The 22,466-nt window shown below is 40.2% G+C and overlaps 1 protein-coding gene across 1 annotated transcript; it reads right to left on the bottom strand.

Moving 5' to 3' along the window:
* Nucleotides 1-410: 410 nt before the first annotated feature.
* Nucleotides 411-17,477, bottom strand: LOC108794927 (cytochrome P450 2F3-like). The gene is made up of 9 exons (XM_018566075.1): nucleotides 17,301-17,477; nucleotides 15,565-15,727; nucleotides 13,805-13,954; nucleotides 12,742-12,902; nucleotides 10,691-10,867; nucleotides 6,098-6,239; nucleotides 4,237-4,424; nucleotides 3,086-3,227; nucleotides 411-592 (listed from the first exon to the last, which is right to left on the bottom strand). The coding sequence occupies exons 1-9, from the start codon at nucleotides 17,475-17,477 to the stop codon at nucleotides 411-413; spliced, it is 1,482 nt and encodes a 493-aa protein (XP_018421577.1).
* Between the last annotated feature and the right edge of the window lie 4,989 nt (nucleotides 17,478-22,466).

Below are 22,466 nucleotides of genomic sequence, written 5' to 3'. Positions count from 1 at the left end.
AAAGAGGATGAAAGTGACTGGCAACAAAAGTTCACAGTATTCAGACCAAGCAGGAAATGTTATTTTAGGGGTAGGGTTCTGTTACTGTACATGGTGTTATACCCCGTCGTAGGTACCAGGAGGCAACATTGGAGTTTTTGGTGGTTTTAGACATTTTTTGGCTGGCAGCAAACTGTAATGAGATGGTGAATTTCCAGAACATTAAATCACAAAATGGTTTGTGTGGCAGTTATTTATGTGATATCTTTTCATTGACCAAAGTAGGTCTCAGTCTCTTCAATTTTCTAAGAGTGAGACGGCAACCCGCAGATGCTGCAGTGCCGTCCGTCCGTTTTTTTACTACGGGCGGACGGCAAGAGGTTAATAAAGTTGGTCTCACATGATCATAGTGGGGCTTAAAGGTCAGGAGGTTATCGAGGTATGATGCAGCACTTGTAGTATGGTGGGACATTGCCCAGTCCACTCCCTGTTGGTTTAAGGTCTATCTCCTCCTTTGGAATGACTGGTTTGAAGGTGAAATATTGAAGCAGAGATGTGAAATATAGGAAGAGTTCCATCCGACCCAAGCTTTCTCCTGGACACATCCTTTTTCCTAGCCAAGTCAAAACAAGGTTAGAGTAGTAATAATAATACATAGATTTTGGACTTTTGATTTAATTGTCAGAAACATAAAATGAATCCAACAAGCTAAAAAGTAGCATTACCTAATATATAACACATTGTTTTTTTATCATGTCCCTTGTGGACTCCATCTTAATGTAGTTTTCTTGAAGTTTTTTTTTTTTGGAATACCTAAAATTGTAGAATGTGCTTCGATGATGGGAGAAATGTAAAAAGAAACACAGACATAATATAGTACTGCATTATAACTGGCAGACCAGGGCTCAGATCTAACCAGTCCCATGTCTGCATAGTGTTTGTATGTACCTGGTGATCTTGGGGGGGATACCCCCAGATTACTCCTGGCAGTGGTGTGCATTAGTTCTTGTTCACCTGTGGTAGGTATGTTGTAAAATGGCCTGGATGGGAAGGGGGTTTAACACCGCGGATGTCAACTGGTTAACATGGGATAGGGACCTGTGGGATTCAGGATTAGTGATGGGCTGAGTGTTCGATTCGAACATGAGTTCGAATCGAACATCGGCAGTCCGAGCGCTCGTCGAACGCCAAACTTTATGGGATGTTCGCGGTTAGTTCGACCACGGACATTCCATAATTCAAAATGCCCACTGAAGCTCTGATTTGTTAAAGTCTTGCACCTGACCATAGGTCAGGTGCAAGACTTTGCCCAATCAGGGCTCAGCGGAGGAGGGGCCTGAAGGAGAAATGTCTCTATCAGGTCCCCCTATGCTGATTGACAGCAGGCAGTGGGCGGGTGCAAAAGCCCTCTTGCTATTGGCTATTGCATTTTTGCAATAGCTTGTTTCCATAGCAATTTTTGCATGCTTGTTTCCCCTCTTTCCTGCTCTGCAGGTGGCTGCTCAGATCAAGGGTCTGGTAAGGGATTTTAGTCCTGGTATGATTTGAAAGGGGAGTCCATGCTGTTTTTTTTTATTTTAACGTTAAACAACACAAGTTCATTCCGAATGACATTCGAATGCATCCAAAATATTGTTATCGGAAAATTTGGATACATTCAGATTATTTATTTTTTTCATTTGGAAATTCGGATGCAGCTGAATATCCAGATTTCAGAAAATTCGGACAAATCTTAATTCAGAATAAAATGAATTGCACATGTTATTGATCCTGTTGACAAAAACCCTTACAGAGTAGTGACAATACTTAGCTGCATATACAATTGGGGACAATTGCATACACCAAAACACAAGATGAACAACATTGTGTATGCAGTCCAGTGCAGTGAGGAGTGCTCAGAATTGTATGTCGGTGAAACAAAACAGCAGCTACACCATCGTATGGCATGGGGGGGTGAGATATCTATTGTCTGCCACATACAATGCTGTTTTAACACCTCTCTCTGGGCAGGTTATTAACACCTCCTAGCTCCAATTATGCAAATGCAATCAACATCTGGTTGCAACTAACAGATTGTGGATGGAGCAACATTCACCATATGTATTCCCAGATAATTTTTTTACAAGTCATTCTGAATTGAGAAAGCTGGTTGGATGACCAGTGAAATGTCTTCAAGAAAAATACAGCAAGTCCTGTTGCCTTGACTTAATTTTCACAGATACAACCAGAAAGGTGTCACTCTGACTGTTGTATCTCATATTTGGTGGCTGCTGAAAAATGTGCCACAAGTATCCAAGAAAGAAAGTATAATACTAGCACAACAAGGATGTTCATCATATATGCCTAATGAGGGGACCCTGCGCAGCCCTGGCATGTCAATATCTGAAACCTATGTTTGGACATCAATAAAGACATGTTTGGACATGTCACTAATGAGCAAGAATTTGCAGGCTTTTAGCCAAAAAATCCCAGCAATTCTTACACTGCATCCAGAGAATGGACACCCGGATAATACACAGTAGGTATAGTCTTCAAGCCTGCCACATCATATTTTTCCACTGATGCTTGGCGAAGACTGAGAGGTGAAGAGAAGTGCCAAAATAAATTAAACGTGTATCACTGTATTGCCAATCTCTTCTTAAGATGTACAATACAAAACACACGAGAGAATGCTCACGGCAACCAGTACATGCAGAAATGTGGGATTTAGTAATTGGTGTCCATTTGCTAGGGAACATTTTGTTAACCTAGCTTGTTGGCAGTGATTTGGTGTAAAGGAGGAGACTGCAAATAACCATTACAGTCTATGAAAGGGACAGAATCATACAGTTAACAGTAATGAGCTGGCCCAGGGTAATTTTTTCTGCAGCCTGTTCATTCTGAGTATAGTTCTCTCTTGCTGCACAGCAAATTGAAGTATAAAAGTATAATGCAGTACAGAACAGTCAGTACAAAATAATTATTTGTTTTGACGGGGCTTCTATATTCTAGCATCTATAATTAAATAAAATCACAAATGAGTAATGAGAATTCCTAATAATGAGCAAGCACAACTTTAGCCTTTAAAAGACTACACACTACAACATAAAAATAAAAAATTATTTACCGGCACCAAAAGGCATGTGTGCATCGTTCTTCTTAAAAAGCCCTTTGCCATCCAGAAAATGATTTGGGTTAAATTCTTCTGGCTGTGCGTAATGATCTGGGTCCCTGTGGACAGAGGCGAGGAGTGGGGTGACATGTGTGCCCTAAAAAAATTAATATTATCAGCATGTGTAGGGTTTTAAGAAATATTTTTCATTATATTCAGATCTTTTTAATAGTCATATTTCTTTTTAATTGCATATTCATATTTCATATTTAAAAATTGCAGCACTTTACAAACTACACAATTGGCTGTTGTGCTGTGATAAGACAGGGAGGGATACCAATGCCCTCCCCCTTCTTGCTTCAAGTCAGGAAGATCTTAATAGGCATTGTATATGCATTTGAATAGGTATGAGCCTCTTGCAATCCCTTATACTGCTGTAGTGATCATGTGTTACCAAGGATGATGCCAATAAGAGGAGAGAGCAGAATGACAGAGAGGTGAGCTTGTCATTATGCTGCTTTTACATTCGCTGTACACTATGTATAAGCTGGGGAGGGATGAGACCTGTAAAAGAAAAATAAGGTCTCCTGCCCACACCTGACAGGGCTGTGCCATGTGGCAGAGCTGCGTAAATCTGAGAACTGGGTGGACATATTTACAAATCCTTTGGCAGGTAAAACAGATCCCCTGCATATATTTCATCTGTGTATTTAGCTTTGCTGAGCAGTCGTAGGCAGGACATATTTAGGCATCATGCTGCTTTAGAAAGGCTTTTTTGCATAAGCTCCGGCTTTGTGCCATGTGATTATTTTAGCAAATAACAATGCTAGAAGACTATTGATGGCAAAATCTGATTTGCTTTACATGCAGAGCTACTTTTCAACTGTACAAAACACATATCTGACTGCTGGGCCCTAGAGCAGTCATATTATTTGCCATGTTACCATCATGTTCTCAAACAATTCATCCTCACACAGCTACTTCCTCATGTATCACTTCTCCCTACCTTATAGATTGTAAGCCCTCCTTACCATCTTGTCTTAATTTGTATTGTGATTGTTATGTCTTACTTATATTCTAAAGCGCTGCGCAAACTGTTGGCGCTATATAAATACTATGTAATAATAATGTTACAGTTACCTATATTTCTGATAGTGTTCTTTTACCTTCGGGATTGAATATCCTCTGTATTGTGTGCCTCTGGATGTGGCTCGAGGAAGGCTGACTGGCAGCACATCACAAAACCTTATGAGTTCATGGATAGCGGCCTCTGTATATGGCATATTGCTTCTGTCACTTATGGATGGCAGTCGGTTTCTTCCAATTACGCGGTCAATCTCCTCTTGCATTTTCTCTGGACCAGGAAACACCATTGAAGATATAGAAGCTTAATGTCTTCCTCATGACATTCTGTTTTTACAGCATTTTTGTAACACTTTTCAAATGAACAGCTTTTTAAGGATGATCTCATTGAGTCCCCAAGAGATATAAAAATGTTATTTATCAATTAATTTGATGCAATGTATGTCATTCTCTAATATACATTATTTACCAGAAGGTGAAGCACCTTCACTGTCCATCTTATGCTTGCCTGCATATCTATTTTACATCTGTCTTTCTGATAACATTCCTTATTCCCCTTAGACCATTGACCTTAATAAGTAAATAAAAGACCATTGACCTTAATAAGTAAATGCAAAAATAAAATGTATATCCCAACCCATTTCTCTGCTTATCAAATGTCAAACTAAGACTATAGATCTCAGATGCTGCTATACTAGTGCTTTTATGGCCACCACCTTACCAAGGCTTGGAAATTTGTATATGCTCTAGTATTATGATGATGCTGTAAAGGGTCTCACATTCACTGAGCCTTCCTGTATGGGGTAATAGCCATTCTGGGAACATAAAAATTAGTATGGCCATTACTCTCCTGCTTCTTTTTGACTTCTTATCAGGACTGTCCAAACACTACATGAGGTAAACCCTGCTGGCTTCTGGTCATGCTGTGGCAGTGGAGACACTGAATTGCCTGTACATGTGGTATTACAATTTGGTAAGGAAGTCAAGGTGGTGATGATGGTGGTGAGGAGATGTGTTTTTTTTTAAATTGGAATTAACATTTAAAGCAAACTTCTGTACCAATAAATACAAATGAAGCAGCCAAGGTAGCAAATAGCTGACAGAATAAGCAGTCATTCTAAAATTGCTATTTTCATAAGCATTTGCACAGTCCTTATTCTTAATGCATGGGCCTGCCAATAGCTTGCTGGGGTCATGTGTTAACTTGTGTATGCAAAAGCGAAAACATTTGAGCTCTGACCAGCAATATGGGGTGGGGAAGTATTTTCAAACAAAAGAAGTACTAACATTATGGCAGACCTTTTCAACCTTTTAACCCAGGTGGACCCTTGAAATTATTTTTGGGACTTGAGGAACCCCTCAAGACTATGGGACACAAGCTGAAAGAAGAGGGGCCACCATATGATGGATATATTGCCCAGTCATGGATATGGTGGGGTACTAAGAAAATATTGCATAATATTGCAAATATATGCATCTTACGTCTGTATGTTCATTTATTTTCATGCAGGGGATAGGGTGGGAAGGGACATTATTTTTGTCATAACTTCAGCTTTCATTTGACCAGTACATCCTGTACTATTAAGGCCCACCTCATTTCTTGATTCAAACTACGATGGGAGCTGTAAGACAGTAAGGTCATGGAAGAGTTTGGTAGCCATTATTGTGTTGTAATAAATGTTGAATCATAGGTAAGCTTGTAAGAACTAATTCTTACTTTCAAAATTTCCTAGAGATCTCATGGTAATAAGCAAATAGCATGTAGTCAGAGATTTATTATTATTGCTTAGAGCAAACATGCTAGATTTTATTGCTGACTGTTTCCCCAGGCAAACAATAGTAAAGAAATCGTCCTACCACTTTCCCACTGTTTGTCTAAATCAAAAGAATACAAAATGGCAAAATGCTTTAAATTCAGTGTTCCTAAAGGAATTTTCAACTCACCTGCAACCTCTGGGTATTTCATAAGCACCAAGAATCCGTATCTCAGGTTAGTGCTGACCGTCTCTGTTCCTCCAAACAGCAGGTTTTGAATTGTCCTGGCCAAAGATTTGGCATAAAAGGTGGTGTCTGGATTGTCTGCTTCCTTAACATGCAGAAAAAATATCACTTAACATGCAGAAAAAATATCACTATGTTAAAACAATATCAATACATAAGATATACACTGATCAGCCATAACATTAGGACCATCTGCCTAATATTGAGTAGGTCCCCCTTTTGCTGCCAAAACAGCCCTGGTCCATCAAAGCATGGACTCCACTAGACCACTGAAGATATGCTGTGGCTTCTGGCACTAAGCTGTCCTATAGGTTGCATGGTGGGGTGTCCATGGATCAGACTTTCCAGCACATCCCACAGATGCTCAATTGAATTGAGATCTGGAGAATTTGGAGACCAAATCAACACCTGAAACTTCTGACCACTGCCGACTGGGAACATCTCACATGCGCTGCAGTTTTGGAGTTGCTCTGACTCAGGCGTCTAGCCAGCACAATTTGGCACCTGCCAAAATCGCTCAAACCTTTACACTTTTTTCTGCTTCCAACACATCAACTTCAGGAATAAAATGTTGACTTACTGCATAATATATCCCCCCCCCCACTTCCAGGTGCCATTGTAATGAGATAATTAATGTAATTCACTTCACCTCTCAGTGATCATAATGTTTTGGCTGATCGGTGTATACTTTGTTCATCAATAAATGAAAATAGAAATGTGTAATAACAGGTATAAAAAAATCTTGCATTTTAAGCCTTTTATTTCCTAAAACCTAAATACTATTGGAAAAATCATGCCGATATCAAGACTAATTTTGGAGCACTTAGCTTTTCTTGCTGCATTTGACAAATATGCACTGTAGGACAGCCAAATACAGAATCATCGGGCAGCATGTAAGCTGATGGCAGAGCATGCCTCTGCTACTCACACACAATTGTCTACATGCCCCTGCCCCAATTATGGCTATTTGTATTCCTTCTTCATGTGCTTCAGCTATATTTTATTGTTTCTAGTAGCAGGACTGCTAAGAAATAGGTCAGTAATTGGAAAGCCATGCAGTGAAGCCTGTTATGGATTGCTATGTAAATATAGCTCTCCAAACACTAATGAAAAAATCTGCAGCTCTGCCCGTAGTATTAACCTTTAGTAATCGATTGATAGTGATGCCAAAATTCTCACACAATCTCTTTAATGTGAAGTATAGAGCATTTTTGGTTTCTTCAAAATCCCTAACCACTGTTAAGTGACATGATCCTTGATCTGGCCATACACCTACTGTATCATTCTTACTACCTGTCTTTCTACCCCCGCAGGCTGAAGAAAAAACGCTTGATTCGTACCACTGCTGATTTGTCGAACTGAGTAGTACCAACGGGGCCGCACACTGCTTAAATTTCCACAGAGTCATCAGGACTTGAAGCAGTGTATGACCAACTTTAGTATTCAGACTTATTGTATTTTACCTGTATAGCCTTACTAATGAATGTAACTTTTGCTTATGCTTTTTCCCATCAAATGCTTAAATTGAATTGCCCAGTTTTGTGACAGGCTAAATGTCTGTGAAGGTTCTCATTCACCCAGGTCATGGTATATCTGTAAAAAATAAGTCAAGGTAACTGGAACTTCAATAGAGGTTGGGGGGAGACATCTATTGTCTATCACATACAATGTTGTTTAAACACTTGTCTCTGGGCCAGTTAATAACACCTCCTAGACTCCAATTATGCAAATACAATCAACACCCTACCTCCATGAGGTTTCTGACCCCATGATGGTTGCAATTAACAAATTATGTGGGTTGGAGCAACATTCACATATTTATTCTCAGATAATTTTTGTACAAGTCATTCTGAATTGAGAAAGCTGGTCGGATGACCAGTGAAACATCTTCAAGAAGAATACAAATACAGCAAGTCCTGTACTGTATTGCTATAGTGATATACTATGGGGGGCCCGGGGGGGGGGGGGGGGGGTGAGGTGGGATGGGAAGGAGGGAAGGGTAGAGGGGGAAGGGAGGGACACCGGGGATGGAAATAATTTGTACACTAATTTGATAGATAACACAAACAACACAAACTGTTGGATAACAGTAATAGAGCACAGGATATTCAGGTAAATGGAACTAGGTACAATGGAGACAATGAGGAGACAATGTTCCCCAAAAAAAAAAAATATATATACCTTAAAGGGCAACACGGGGGATATAACCCCCTGATTTATTATAAGACAAGACACTGAATATACAAAATTGAGGGTCCAAAACAGATTATGGCTCACTTATCAGAGAAGATAGCAAAAGTGTTTGTTAACTACTACACTGACTTATATAACATAGGCAAAGGGAAATCTATAACTGAGAGAGATTCTGAAAAAGAACTGAAGACCCAATATGTCGCCCATACCGCATTACCTAGGCTAAGGAGCGATATTATAGAATTATTAAACACTCCTTTCACACTAGAAGAGATAAAAGAGGCGATACATATGACGCCGATGGGGAAGAGCCCAGGCCCTGATGGGCTGACAGGGACATTCTATAGGTCGCTGTCAGGGGAACTGGCCCCAATTATGTATAACACTTTTAATGCTATCAATGAGGAGTGTGGATTTCCCCAACAGAGTCAGGAAGCCTACATAACTTTAATACATAAAGAAAAGAAAGACCCGGCACAGTGCGCAAGCTATAGGCCAATTTCCCTCAAAAATGTGGACTTGAAAATCTATGCCAAAATCATAGCCCAACGATTACAACCACATATGGAATCGGTGATAGATCTAGATCAGACGGGGTTTGTCCCTGGCAGGGAGGCCAGGGACAACACCGTCAGAACAATATATCTTATTCAATATGCCCACAGACGTGGAAATCCACTGTGTCTATTATCAATGGATGCCGAGAAGGCCTTTGATAGGCTGGACTGGAGTTTTATGAAGGCATCATTAGATCAAATAGGGATACCACACCTGCTATTACAAAAAATTATGGCATTATATGCCGCCCCTACAGCTCAGATATGTATCAATGGTATACTATCAGACCCAGTAAAAATAAGTAATGGAACTCGACAGGGATGCCCTCTCTCCCCTTTGTTATACATCATTGCAATGGAACACCTGGCTATGGCATTACGAAAGAACATTGATATCGGAGTAATGAAGATTAAGGACAGAACCCATAAACGAAGTATCTTCGCGGATGACCTGTTGTTATACATTACAAATCCTAGAATAGCATTCCCGCTGGTCCTGGAGGAGATAGAACACTGTGGGCGTGTAAGCAAGTAAGTCTCAGTGCCTAGATGTAACTCTCCCCCAGGGCGAGCGGGAAAGTCTGACATCTAATTTCTCATTCGTATGGGCCTCAGTAGCGATTAACTACTTAGGTATAAAAATCCCCACAGACTTAAAAAAATTATATGAACTCAACTATATACACCTCCTGGAGATGACACAAACACGAATGGAGGATTGGAGAAAGAGCAAACACTCGTGGTTAGGGAGCATGGCGTTATTTAAGATGGACATCCTCCCAAGATTCCTTTACATGTTCCAGACGACCCCGGCAAAAATCCCACGGTCGTATTTTCGTAGATTATGATCATCGCTACTCAAATACACCTGGGGTACCTCCGGGGCGCGTCTGAGATATGATATTTTGGTCAAAAGAAGATCAGAAGGGGGGGGAGTCTACCACACATCGAGATCTATTATAGATCAGCGACCCTGAATAGAATGATGGACTGGTTCTGCCCGGCGCGACCTAAACTCTGGGTTACCATAGAACAAGCTGAGGTTTCAACACCCTTGACATCACTACCATGGATAAACCCGGATAAACGGCCGCGTGGGTGGAACCAGTTGCTCGTAATTGGTACGATACTAAATATAAATACAATGATCAAGAATTATGGTGTATCATCCTATGTGGCCCCATTGACACCCATCCTTGGGAATCCAGACTTCCCGCAGGGTTTGGGAGATGGAGGATTTTTGAGATGGAAGACCTCGAGGCACTCCCCAATAGTACAAGCAGTAAACTTTGTCAGTTTTTGTAAAATTTGGATGTTGATCTTGTATATGAAAGGTAATCAAATAAAGAAAATATATATATTATTTTTTTAAAGGCTAAATAATCCCATGTTTTGCATAAACGACAAAGCAAAAGCAAACTCCATCAGCTGCTCAGTTTTTCCCACCTTCATTCTCCTGCTATTCCATATGACCACCAGGTGCAAAGATAGGAGACCCTGTGAGAGGTCTCTCACACTGTCCCATGTGACAGAACTAGGTCCCTGAATGGCCAATCAGCAAGCCCATTCACTGTCACATGGGAGGAAAGTCACATACATATCCATACCCAAAAGTACCTGACCATTTTCTTCAGTCTCAGCCGGCCAATAAACAATGAAAAGGTAGTGCTGGGGCTATAAAGCACAGGTTCACTTTTAGCTGATCCTTTTGACATGTGCATACAAAATAAAGACAATATGCTATTCAGTAAGAGAGCCTTAGTAAGATTCTATTTGTTATGATTACCTCTTTAATCTTCATGAGGAAACAGTCAATGTAGTCACGAGGATTTTCAGGATCCAGAGTCTCCTTGTGTTGTTTAATGCTTTCAGCTGAAATGTCATAGATCATATTAAAATACTTGCCGATTTTCTTGTGTGGACCTGGCAAGTATTCCATAAGGCCTGGATACATGTTGTACAACTGGAGTGCCACAAAAAAAATCAGACATACAAAATATCAATGAAGAACCAAAGAGCACAACTAGAGCAAAACATATATGGACATGTAACACCAAATGTTAGACAACTTTCTAAAGACTGCGAGGGGAAACTTAGGGACATCACAGCCTAATGACCTCTATTCATCTTAGTGACCACCGGACCTCCAATAGGTAAAAGGCTTGTGCTGAAAGTCTAACAACACAAACTGTATGTAAAACAGAGCTGCTTAAAGGGCATGGAAAATATTTTGCCCCTATAAATACCGCTATGCACTTGAAGGGAAACTTTAGTCTTACAAATATAACATCAGATATATATTAAACAATGACTCATAGAAGGCTATGTAATGGTTGCAGATAATCACTCATGTATTTAAGGCAGAACATCACTCATAGGAGGCTCTGTAATACAGGCAGAGCATTACTTATAGAGAGCTATGTAATGCATGCAGAGCATTATTTATAGGAGGCTATGTATTACAAACAGAACATCACTTGCAGGAGACTAGGTAATCCATGTAGAGCATTGCTCACAGGAGGCTATGTAAACCATGCAGAATACCTATAGTTTAGACTGGTTTGGACAGTTCCCCTATGGAGCTATAGGTGTAAGAGGGTTAGGTTGGGTGAGTATAGGAGACTGAAAAGGGAGGGGGTGGGGTGGACAGTTGGTGGATCATTAGGGGGGATCAGTCTGGATAGCATAGGATAGATAGGCTATCTTTGGTGGGTGGAAATTGGGGGTAGTCTTCTTTAGGTCAAGCAGACAGGGAGTCATTATGTGGTGGAATAGCAAGTGGAGTGAGTCCCATCCACCCCCCCATTAGAAATAAGGGTCGGTTGCTGTTCTAATGGTTAGTTGCCACTGATGAGGTGCCAGGAGGAGGGATACATGGGTTTTAGTTAGAGTTTGGGTGAGCACAGGCTCATCTGGGTAGTCGTACTGTAAATTTCCATTGGCTAATGCTGTTTTTCTTTTAAGTGTCTTTGCCAAAGGCACAGGTCCCTGACAGTGCCATCATTTCTACAAGCAAGGTCTGGCTCTCCACAGAAGGAAAAGGAATTACATTTATGGAGGTGGAGATGGTGGGGCTACTGTGGCTGAATAACTTCAGTAGTCTTGAGGAGTATTGAGAAGAATTTATGGGCGTACCCACTCGGGCTTGATAATGAGCACCTGCTGGTTGGTACATTGTTATGGGGTCATGATACACACAATGAGGTTAAAAGGAAGTGTCTACTATATTTTTAGTCATTGACTAACTTTTTAGGAGGTATACATTTTTTTTTTTACTGAAAAGCACTGTATGATGGGAACAGCTCTAAATAATGGAAGGCAATCATGCTTCCTCTGCCAGACTGGTAAAAAGCTGCACCCCTAGGATGCTCTTAAAAAGGCTGAAGGCTACTAAATACACAACTTTAACTTGTGGTTTAATTTGACCATAAACATAAATATAAAGCCAATAGTAACTAAGGAGTATAAAAGAGCCCTGAGCTGGACAATTTTTTTTTTTTTACACAGAACACCCTCTCATTTCCCTGAAGTGCACTGAAATTAGATAAACTATGAATAAACAGGCTGCATGAATTCTAAACAGCAGCTCCCATGCTATTGGCTGGCTTTGTGTAGCTATGGTTTCCCATGTGAATTTGTTATGGTGTAGCACTATCTGCAGTAAAGCCAGCAGATTGCATGCCTGGTGATAGATACATGTTAAGGGCCCACATTTGCAATGTTAACCATTTGCAATAATCCAATATTGTTTTTCTTTTTTGCATACAGGCCCCTTTTTGATTGCCCATATTTATAATGACAAACACTTCAGTATACAGGCTTTTCCTTCATACTTACTGTCCCCCAAGTGCTGCTCATGATGAGAAAGTTATAATAAATGCTGTCAGTTATGGCCAAAAGTCTTTTGTCCTCATAATCAAACCGACTGCCAAATACTATAGAGCAGATCACATTGGAGACTGTTCGAGCAAAGTAGTTGGTGGGATTCACTGGAGCCCCTAGAAAAAAAAGTCATACATGGCAGTGTTATTTACTGCCCACGATCACACAGTCTTGATATATCCATTAGTGCATGGTTTCTCAACTGGGGTTCTGTCAGAGGTTGGATTTATATCCCCCTAGTGGTGGCTTCACTTTTCCCCCTGCAGTTACCACTAATAGTTCCAGTACATCACACTGCGGGAAGCAGGATGAGAAGAGCCGGCTAGGGAGTTAGAAAGACATTGGCCAGTGCTGACAGGGTAGGGCTACATAGAGGCAGCTTGTGAGCATAGCAGGACATGTGGATGCGGACTGAGGAGAGTGCATCGTCAATGAATTTCCTGAGGATGCTCGGCCACCTGGAGGAGATCTACAACCTCATCAGATACGAGATGGGAAGCTGCCAGGTGGTGATTCCCAAAAGGGGGCAGGTAAGTAGCACGGCACCTTGTACTTCCCTGGACAAAGTTTTTGCTCACCACCAATCATATTATTTAACTGTAACTTTAACCAGAGCACCAATGCAAAGTTTTATACTGTGTAGCAATGCAACTTTTTTCCATGAACACAAATGCAAAGTTAAAGTGACACTAAACTCCGGAGTTAAACCTTAAAATGCATTCAAGTCCCTTAACTATTAACAAAAATGTATCTTATTTGTGTATCACTCAGCTGTAGATCCTCCAATCATCTCTAAATTGGTGCTTCTGGAGGGTGGCTACTTTTCTTCCCCATGGTCTCTGTGTGTGTTGTAAAGTAGCCACGGCTCCAAGCTCTGCTCCTGTGATTGACTACAATCTCAATACAATTTATTAAAGTAAACGTGAGATTGTAGTCCATCACAGGAGTGAGCTTGGAGAGAAACACACACACACGCACACACACACTAAATAAAATCTAAATTGTAGCTGAGCTGTACCATTTGCCTTCTTAAACTCTTTTATGAGGAACTGAGCCTCCTCTTGTATCCGCTCCTCCACACTCCTTTTCCCCATTCCAAAGTTCCTCAGTGTGAGCAGCGCAAAGCGTCGAAGTGTCTTCCATCTCTCCCCATTGGTAAAGCAAAGGTCTGTTAAAGTAAAAAAAAAAAAAAGCAGTTTTTTTCACCATTGTATGTGGGAGCCAAATCTTTATTTAAAGTAAGTCAGAAAAGCATACTCTTGTGAAATCTGTCTATTATGTTTGAGTCCATCCCAGGGCTGGATTTATATTGCAGGAGTCTGTAGTCACACAGCCTTGTGCGCCTTAAAGAGACTCTACATTGCGGAAAAAAAGCCTCCCAAACCTTCCCGTTATTACCAAATGTCAGGCCACTCTGGCAGCCAAGGGTCAGACACTTCTGATATAGCTTGCTTCTAAGCCACAATCCCATGCATTCCTTTCGGATTATCACTTTGAGGAGAAGCCTCTTTGGCCAATAGGCAGGAAAGAGTGGACAAGCTGCCTCCTAACCTCTGAATTTTTCTCTAGTCTAGTCTTGGAGCTGGAAAAGTATTTGTACTTGTAGTTGTACCGAGTGCGGTACTTGTTATCTGAACATCCCTAAAAAACTATACTATTTGACTTCTCATTGTATAGATTTTTCATGAATATTAATAATCTTATACGGTATATTAGACCATCCAGAACACACAAGAGCCTTTTTCTTAGATTTTTAAAAGCCCCCTCCCCACCTAATAAAACACAAATGCATACATTTGATACACAGAGTAAGGACTCACAGAAATACTCAAATGCATAATATGTGATATACATTCTATAGACAGAATAATACATTTAGAGACATTTTGGTTTAATTCTAAACGGATGAGCTGTAAAGGGTTAAATGTTTCACCTATTTATGGTTTTCGGTATTGTACTTCTAAATTCTATTTATGATTGATATATGTGGTATTTACTAATCTGACACATTTTTTTGTTTTAGTGATACATAGTAGTTTTGAAATTAAATGGCTTTTTTTTTAATGTCAGTCTGTGCTGACTTTAGCTTCACCCCAGGCTGAAGCCCAATTTATGGGCTTTCCCATAGGGGAGTTACAACCAGCACTGAAGTCACTTCCCCCTCTTCTTCCATCTAAACTTGCACTAACTTGTTAATACAATTCTATTCTTCAGCAATAACATGTTTTGTTATTTTGTTTAGAATAGGGAAGAGTTAGAAGTACAAAAAAAAACTACAAAAGGAAGAGAGGACATCTCCTTAATAGAGTCCCAGAGCGAACATCCTGCAGTCACTGAGACAGGAATTGAGGGACATCACTTCAATGTTGACATAAATGGCAATAAAAACACTTTTTATTACACTGGTAAAGTGTTAGAACTTCTGTTAGATTTTAATTGCTATATGCAAACTCATTGGAAAGATTCCTCTCACTTTCTGTGTGGCCACTAAACAAGGAAACAGAGAACAATGAAAGCATAACAGAGGTTCTATCCATTTTCCTCTCTATCCAAAACCAACAAAAATGTTGGTTGGAGCTGGGATCTAAGCCCAGTGTAGTGTGCACTGTTTTATGAGGGGTTCTTCTGATGTGCAGAGTTTATGAACATACCCATACTTAGTGTAACGTGGCCGGCTGATAGTTGAATTGCCCCTGATGGAGTAATCATGGCTGCCTTTAGACGCAATACAACATTTCAGTAGCTAATTTAAGACAAAATAATGCAATTTGGTCTCACCATGTTCACCTATAAAGTTCAAGAATACAGGATAGTCTCCTCTATCTCCAAATACTTCACTTTGGTCAATTAAAGCCTCCTTCACAGCATTGTATCCACATAGAACAATTCCAGGTCTAGGCCCCAGGTACAGACTGTAGACTGGTCCATACTTGTCTTTCAGCTGTATAAAAGTAAAATGCAACCTCACATACTTACATAGGTTAAACACAGGTTAACATAGCCATACCATTTTAAACTTGTATCCTCAAAACCTTAAACCTGCAGCTGATCTACAGGAAGTCAAAGAATCCTTATAAGGTGTAGTCCAAATCGTTCCAACAGTCAGAGGGGTTTTAGTCAGAGGTATGACACCAACGCTTGTTTCTATTTGGTATAAAAAGTATTTATTCTACATATATTAAATATAAAAACATGTATACAAATTCCTTGAATTCGACCTGGATCAAATACATTCTAGGCAGAAATATAAAACCAATTACGTCCTAACTCTAATTATATTAAATAAACCACATTATACCTCTTTCATCCAGAAGAAGGGAGTGCAATGATCTTAAACTAAAACAACTTTTCACCAAGTTTTTCTATATGGACCACTTCATTGCTTGAGTCCCCCATGCTCCTTATATAGCTAGGTGTCCCTCTCTGCATGTTTACTAGTTTCATAACGTCCGTTGTATGATCTGGTGCCCGAAATTGAACTGCATACTTGTAAAGAGGTCTTACTTTTGCTTTGTACGGGGGCAAGATTATGAGGCCGATTTACTAAAGGAGTTGGGAATGTTCAAACATTAAAATGTGTGACGATTCACTTCAGTTATCCCATCACGTGAAAAGAAAATCCTTGTTTTCTGCTTTTATCTGCACATAATGGGATAGTTAAAGTGACTATTCACAGACTTTATTGTGCAATAATTCTCAAATCCTTTAGTAAATTAACCTCTATGTTTTCCTTTCTCTCTCTAGTTTATACCTTTTTTGTACTAAAAGAAAGTACCTTGCTTGCTCTAGAAGCTCCAAATTTCCATTAGATGCTGTTATTAAGTCTATTATCTATTAGAACACTTAATCCATTATTTAGGAACATTTTCATTTGCTATTGAAGTAGGAAATCTCCATCTTGAAATTACACGCACACACAGGGCCGGATTACTCTTTCTGCTGTCCCAAGGCCAGGTTCCTCAATGAGCCTCCCTGTATGCAGGCTGCATACAAGTGATCTCGGCGACATCGCCAAGATCACTTGTACAAAACAAGCAGTGGCTTCTCTGCTGTACATTTAGCCCTGCTTGCCCAAAGCAGGGCTAAATGTAGAAAACAATTACCCACCCAGTGCCCAGAACTGCATGTCCCGGGCATCGGGAGATTGGAATTCCACACCCCTGCTGCCCCAAGGGCAAGCCTTGGTTGGCCTTGTGGTAAATACGGCCCTGCTCACACACCTTGCATCTACTACAGCTAACATAGCTAACATAGCTCCAAAGTTCATCTTTTACTACTGTCTGCATCTCCAAATGGTAGGTTTCCTGTCTCCATGACACCTCACATACCAGGGTGCTGCATGGTTTCACTGGAGAGAAGTAACATTTCCCCTAAGGGAGCACTTACAGTTCTGCATTATAACTTATAGCAAAAAAAAAAAAAGTTTGGCTGGAGTTGGGTTTTAATATAGGGGGGCTTATGCAAAATCTGCAAACTATGTACAAGAAAAAAAAAGCCTCCCCAGGCCTGCTCACCTTCATAAGTGAGGAGCCAATGTCTTTTGTGTCGATCTGCAGCAAATTGCCAATGAGTGGTAAAGGCATGGGTCCTGGAGGAAGTGATGCTTTCTCCCTTAAAATCCTCAGGAAGCTCAGTATAATACATGACACACAGAAGAAAATGGTGAGGACAAGTGTGCCATACCAATCCATATTGCCACCTGCCACATAGACAATATAAAGACCAATAATGTCTTATTATAAAGCATTCCCTAGCAAACAATCATGGGTAATCTAGTGTGCATCAACAGTGGGTGCAAACCACAGACATCTCAACTCTCCCGGACATTCTGGGAGTCTCCCTCAATAAGATAGCGGCTCCGGGACACCCGGGAGAGAAACATTTTATCCATTTTATTTATTTCATTGCTCTATCCAGCAGAGTAAACCTTTCCCTGCTATTGGTTTTTTTTTTACATATGGGGTAAAAAAAATTATGCAGGTCTTTTTCCCAATGCACTTAATTATAATGCTTTGGTGTTCACAGACTCTATAGAAAATTAAAGTTGCTGAATGCCTGCTGTCTCCATGTCTTGTGTAAACCTAAGGCCATTCTGAATAAAAAATATTGTGCTTTGGTAACTGTATGTGGTTAATAGCTACAATGATAGAATTTAGTATATAAATTCCTTTTATATAATTCACGTGTTTACGTATTTATTTTTTATGCACATTTATATACAGACCATAGCAGATGCTTCAACATGATTTTACTGTGGAATGAACAACATTGTCACCTTGATTAAGGAAGCAGAAAAATAACAGATCTACTGTCAGAATCAACAGCTAATAATACTAAGGGTTCCATTTGAAAACAATTTGTCATCACCCTAAGAATATCTGTGAACATTTGTTTTGCGAACAACAACAAAAAGGAACGTTCTTAATATATTATCTTTTCAAGTCGAATGCATTGTTATGTAATACTACATTATGGCAACCAGATGGAGCTGAGGAGCATTAGAAATTAATACTTATTTCCTCAGCTCCATCTAGTGGCCATAATGCAGTATTACAACACAATACATTTGACCTGAAAAGAAAATATAATAAAAATGCTCAAATTTGTCATTATTCACACAAAACGAACATTCACTGATATTAGCAGTGTGAAGGGCATTGCAAATTGCTTATAAATAGACCCCTACATGACACAGGGATAAAGAAAAACAAAAACTGCTGTGTTAATGCTATCGACAGACTGCACCATATATATTTGAATTTGTTATTTTGCCCATAATTACATTAATGTAAAGCATGTGTGGCAGGTTGATAATGTGCTAGCTTGCTTGCGCACACACACACATATATATATATATATTAGTGACTCAATGCACTTGAATCCAAGATGCTATATTAAGGAAACAGAGATCAAAAATGGTTGTGCTGTTACTATTGATTCTTGGGGATTCCTGCATGTTGATCAAGGCAAATTAATGCAGGAATTCGTCATAGTAACCATAATGAACTGACTGGCCTTTGAACCTAGGTCACCTGGCGTAGAAGGTCCAATAAGGGAGCTTATGGATAAGCCAGCCCCTCACTATAAAAGGGTGGGTTCCCAGCAGCTGTATTGACTACAGTAAGTGATTTGGCTGCGATAAGGAAAACATAAGGTATACTGCTGATATAGTGTATAAGGAGAGATTAGTGTAGGGCGTGTACACAATAGCAGGTCTGTTACAGTAGATGTAAACCCGCACTAAATGTCATGTAGAAAAATGTTGTGTATTTTGGATAATTTGGAGGTGCGGGAGGGAAGGGTCTATATCTTTTTGTATTCTTTGTTACATCCCAATACTGCTGATGTCCTGTAGCTTCTTTACAGCCTGTCCCTGTCTACATGCACTACAGTGATAACAGGCTGCATGTTTTTTTTTTTTTTACAGGGCATATTTCCTAATAGTTTGACTACAATTTTTTTTTTTAACTGTTTTTTTTTTTTTAAACAGACGTATGAAAATAGGTTTGCTTTACTGAAAGCCTCCAAAGTCAAATCATCTGCAAAAAATAAATCTTTTGCAAAAAAATAATATAAATAAATAAAAAATACATAGGCTCTGGCTTCCAATGCTTCCATATTTTTATTCTTAGTAGAAGAAGCCATCCACGCCTCCCAGAAGCATCAGACGCCAAGACCAAGGTTTGTATTTCTTCTTTTTTTTAGCTTCATCTGACTTTGGAAGCCTTTCAGTAGATCAGACCTTCCATTTTCATGGAAGGGCTACTTTTAATGATTACAACAGTGGAATATCCCTGGGCAATGTGCATTACCACAGAAGCTTATAGTGGGAGAGCATTGACAGGGTGATTTAAAGGCAGGAGATTGGGTAATTTGTGTTATGAGGCTGTGCTCTGGTCTCCCCCAAACAACTTTTGATTTTGATATAAAGGTCCTTATTTTCAAAACTCTAATACAATTAGGCTTTCCAACAGATATTATAATATTAAAGCTTATATGCAAATTTAGTGGTTGGGCTTACATCTACTTTCCAAACTATACCTCGAGCTCTTTGATTTGCAGTGCTGGGATGCATTTTCTTATGTTCCCTGCCAGTATGCACAGATCTGTACACCCAAAAATCCTTTAAGGACCAATACATGTCCCAAAACACTGATTGATAGTTAGCGCTTCAGCTGTCAACACCAAAGCTCCTATTAAATGTGATCTTTTCCCTTTTTTTTTCTTGATTGGGGTGAGAAGAGTGCATCAGGCAGTTGTTAATTACAGTCCAATTAAAAGCAAATCAAACCCAGGCAGTTATGCTCATCCCTCAGTCAACACCAGACCAGAACATTTTAGATAGAAAGATCTTACCTGTGACAATGTAAACTCCTGTAGATTTTATAAATCGTAGCTTATGATCTTCTGGTTGATCATAAAAATTAGACTCCACAGGGCTGCACTGTATATATAGGGTGTGCTCAGCATCTCCCAGCCTTTTTTTTTTTTGTAGGGAATGCTGTTAATGCTTGACAGATCTAATAAACATACAGTCGTCAATACTATTGAGTAATAGTATTATCATGTATTATGAAGCCATGTTTAACACAATATTGAGCTCGCTGGCAACCACGATTAATAATGTCTCCATGCACAACAAATGGTTAATATAATTGGCCATCAAGTTTTAGCAACCTTGCCCTAAGCAGGGGTGACTCTTTAAATTTTGCTTTGCTGGGCTGTCATGGGTGTAAACTGGATTGATAGTTTAGCTTTATACAGGTGACCCTAAACCTAGTATTTTTGTATAATTATGCCTGTTGCTATAATTATGCCTTACAATGCTATATGAATATTTATATCCCCCTGACCAACCACTAGGATGTTTATTGCCAGTGAAACAGATTGGGAAAGGGTATTTATATATTTAGGTGAACTGGCTGAAAACTCTCTCTCTCCCACACTTCCCAAGTCTACTGCCTGGGGAAGGTGTGTGAAGTTTCATCCTTCTAGACCTGCTGGAGCACAAACATACAGTATTTAATTGAGACCTGGGTCTGAGGCCTAGGTTGCCACAGCTTTGCTGGAGGGGATCTGTGTGAGAGCAGTGGAACCTAAACCTGGGAAGATTCATCAAGGATGGACGATAAGCCAGGTGGGCTAGGACATTGCAGGAAGTTGGTGACTTACCCATGAAGATGAATCCGCATGGACTACCACAGCCAAGTGTTCTTATTCACAGGATGTTGGTTTGACGTAAATGTCCTTTACTTGTGAAAGCTGTATGGTTTTTTTTTTTTTCCTTGGAGTCTATTGTGTCCTTAGAACTGTCCTGTGCCCTAACCCTCTACCTGAGTTTATGGTGGCATATAAATTCTATCAATTGTTCAGAAGTGACTGGTGGCCAATTAAAAGTTGAAGATTCTATCCTGAGATGAAATGTCAGCCCACCTGACCTCTGGGGGTTCCTAATGGTCTCTAGGGGACATGAATAAAAGCCTACATAGGCCATGTATTGCTGAGAACTCTAGGCTTGATAAAGGAGGACCTGCCCCTTAAATGCATTCTGTTGGTAACAAAGTATTTGGGGTATGTTTACTATGGGGCTCTGGCTGCTGCTAAACCAAGGCTGTGGTGTGGATCACGCAGAGAGACATGGGCACATATCACAACTCTTCCCAGTCTACCTGCTGCTTCAGTGTGGAGGATTCCAGTGCCAACTGCGGAGCTGCTGGCCATGAGTACTGCTCTCCCTGCACAGTGACTGGGGGCATGTACAAAGTGATTTCTAAGTCTACCAAATGTAAGTGGAATACCTTACTCTTTTGGACACAAAGTTTTTTTTTTCTTTTTTACAATTGTGCTAGAGCTCTGTGTTTTTTCTGTTCTATATGTTTTTAAGGTTCACTCACAAGCATTTCCCGTGCTGTTGATGGTGAGCTGCAAGAAGTGCTTAATTAACTTTTTTCTGAACTATATTCCTAGGCAATACTAGGACAGACTGCTAAGTGTGAAACTGAGTATTTTTTTACCTCAATATTATCATCCTTAAAGTAGTATTAAGGTCTGGGCATTTTTTACCTTAACACATTCTCTGCATTAGGGTAAAAACGGCCCAGCACCTTTTTTCTACCCCAGTCCCCCCCACACTTACATGCCTCCCCTGGAACCTGCCCTCTCCCCCCTAGTTTTGGCCATGTGTGCATCCATATTTACAGCAATGCAGAATAGCACAGGCTATAGAGGACTACACATCCCAGCAATACTTTATACAACAATAGCATTTCTATATAAAGTACTGCGGAGACTTGCAGTCCTCTATAGAGGGTGCCATTCTGCATTGCTGCAATGCAGAATGGCAGCTGCTATAGAGCACTACAAATACCAACAGTGCTTTATACAGCATTAGGCTACAAATAATAATTATTTTAATTATTTACCCTTACCTCTTTTGGCTGGTCTTCCATCTTCAGCTGTTTCCTGGCGGGGTACTCAGGCTTCAGAAAAACCCTTTGTGTATTCTGTTTTCTGGGTCCTCACAGCCGTCCGAGGCACCATGATGTGCCTTCAGTTGCTCCCTGTTCCCGGCCTCCCTCCTCACAGAGGCCAGCGGGCCCCACGCTATCTTGGTATCTGGCGGGAGGTCGGCACCCCCCCGCCCCCATTTCAGCGCGTCAGAGTGTCCGATGTTGAGACCA

This window comes from Nanorana parkeri, unplaced genomic scaffold (genome assembly GCF_000935625.1).
Source record: "Nanorana parkeri isolate BGI_ZX_2015 unplaced genomic scaffold, ASM93562v1 scaffold913, whole genome shotgun sequence".
NCBI lineage: Eukaryota > Metazoa > Chordata > Amphibia > Anura > Dicroglossidae > Nanorana > Nanorana parkeri.
The sequence above is the reverse complement of the archived record's forward strand: the minus strand, read 5'-3'. Positions and strand labels throughout refer to the sequence as shown.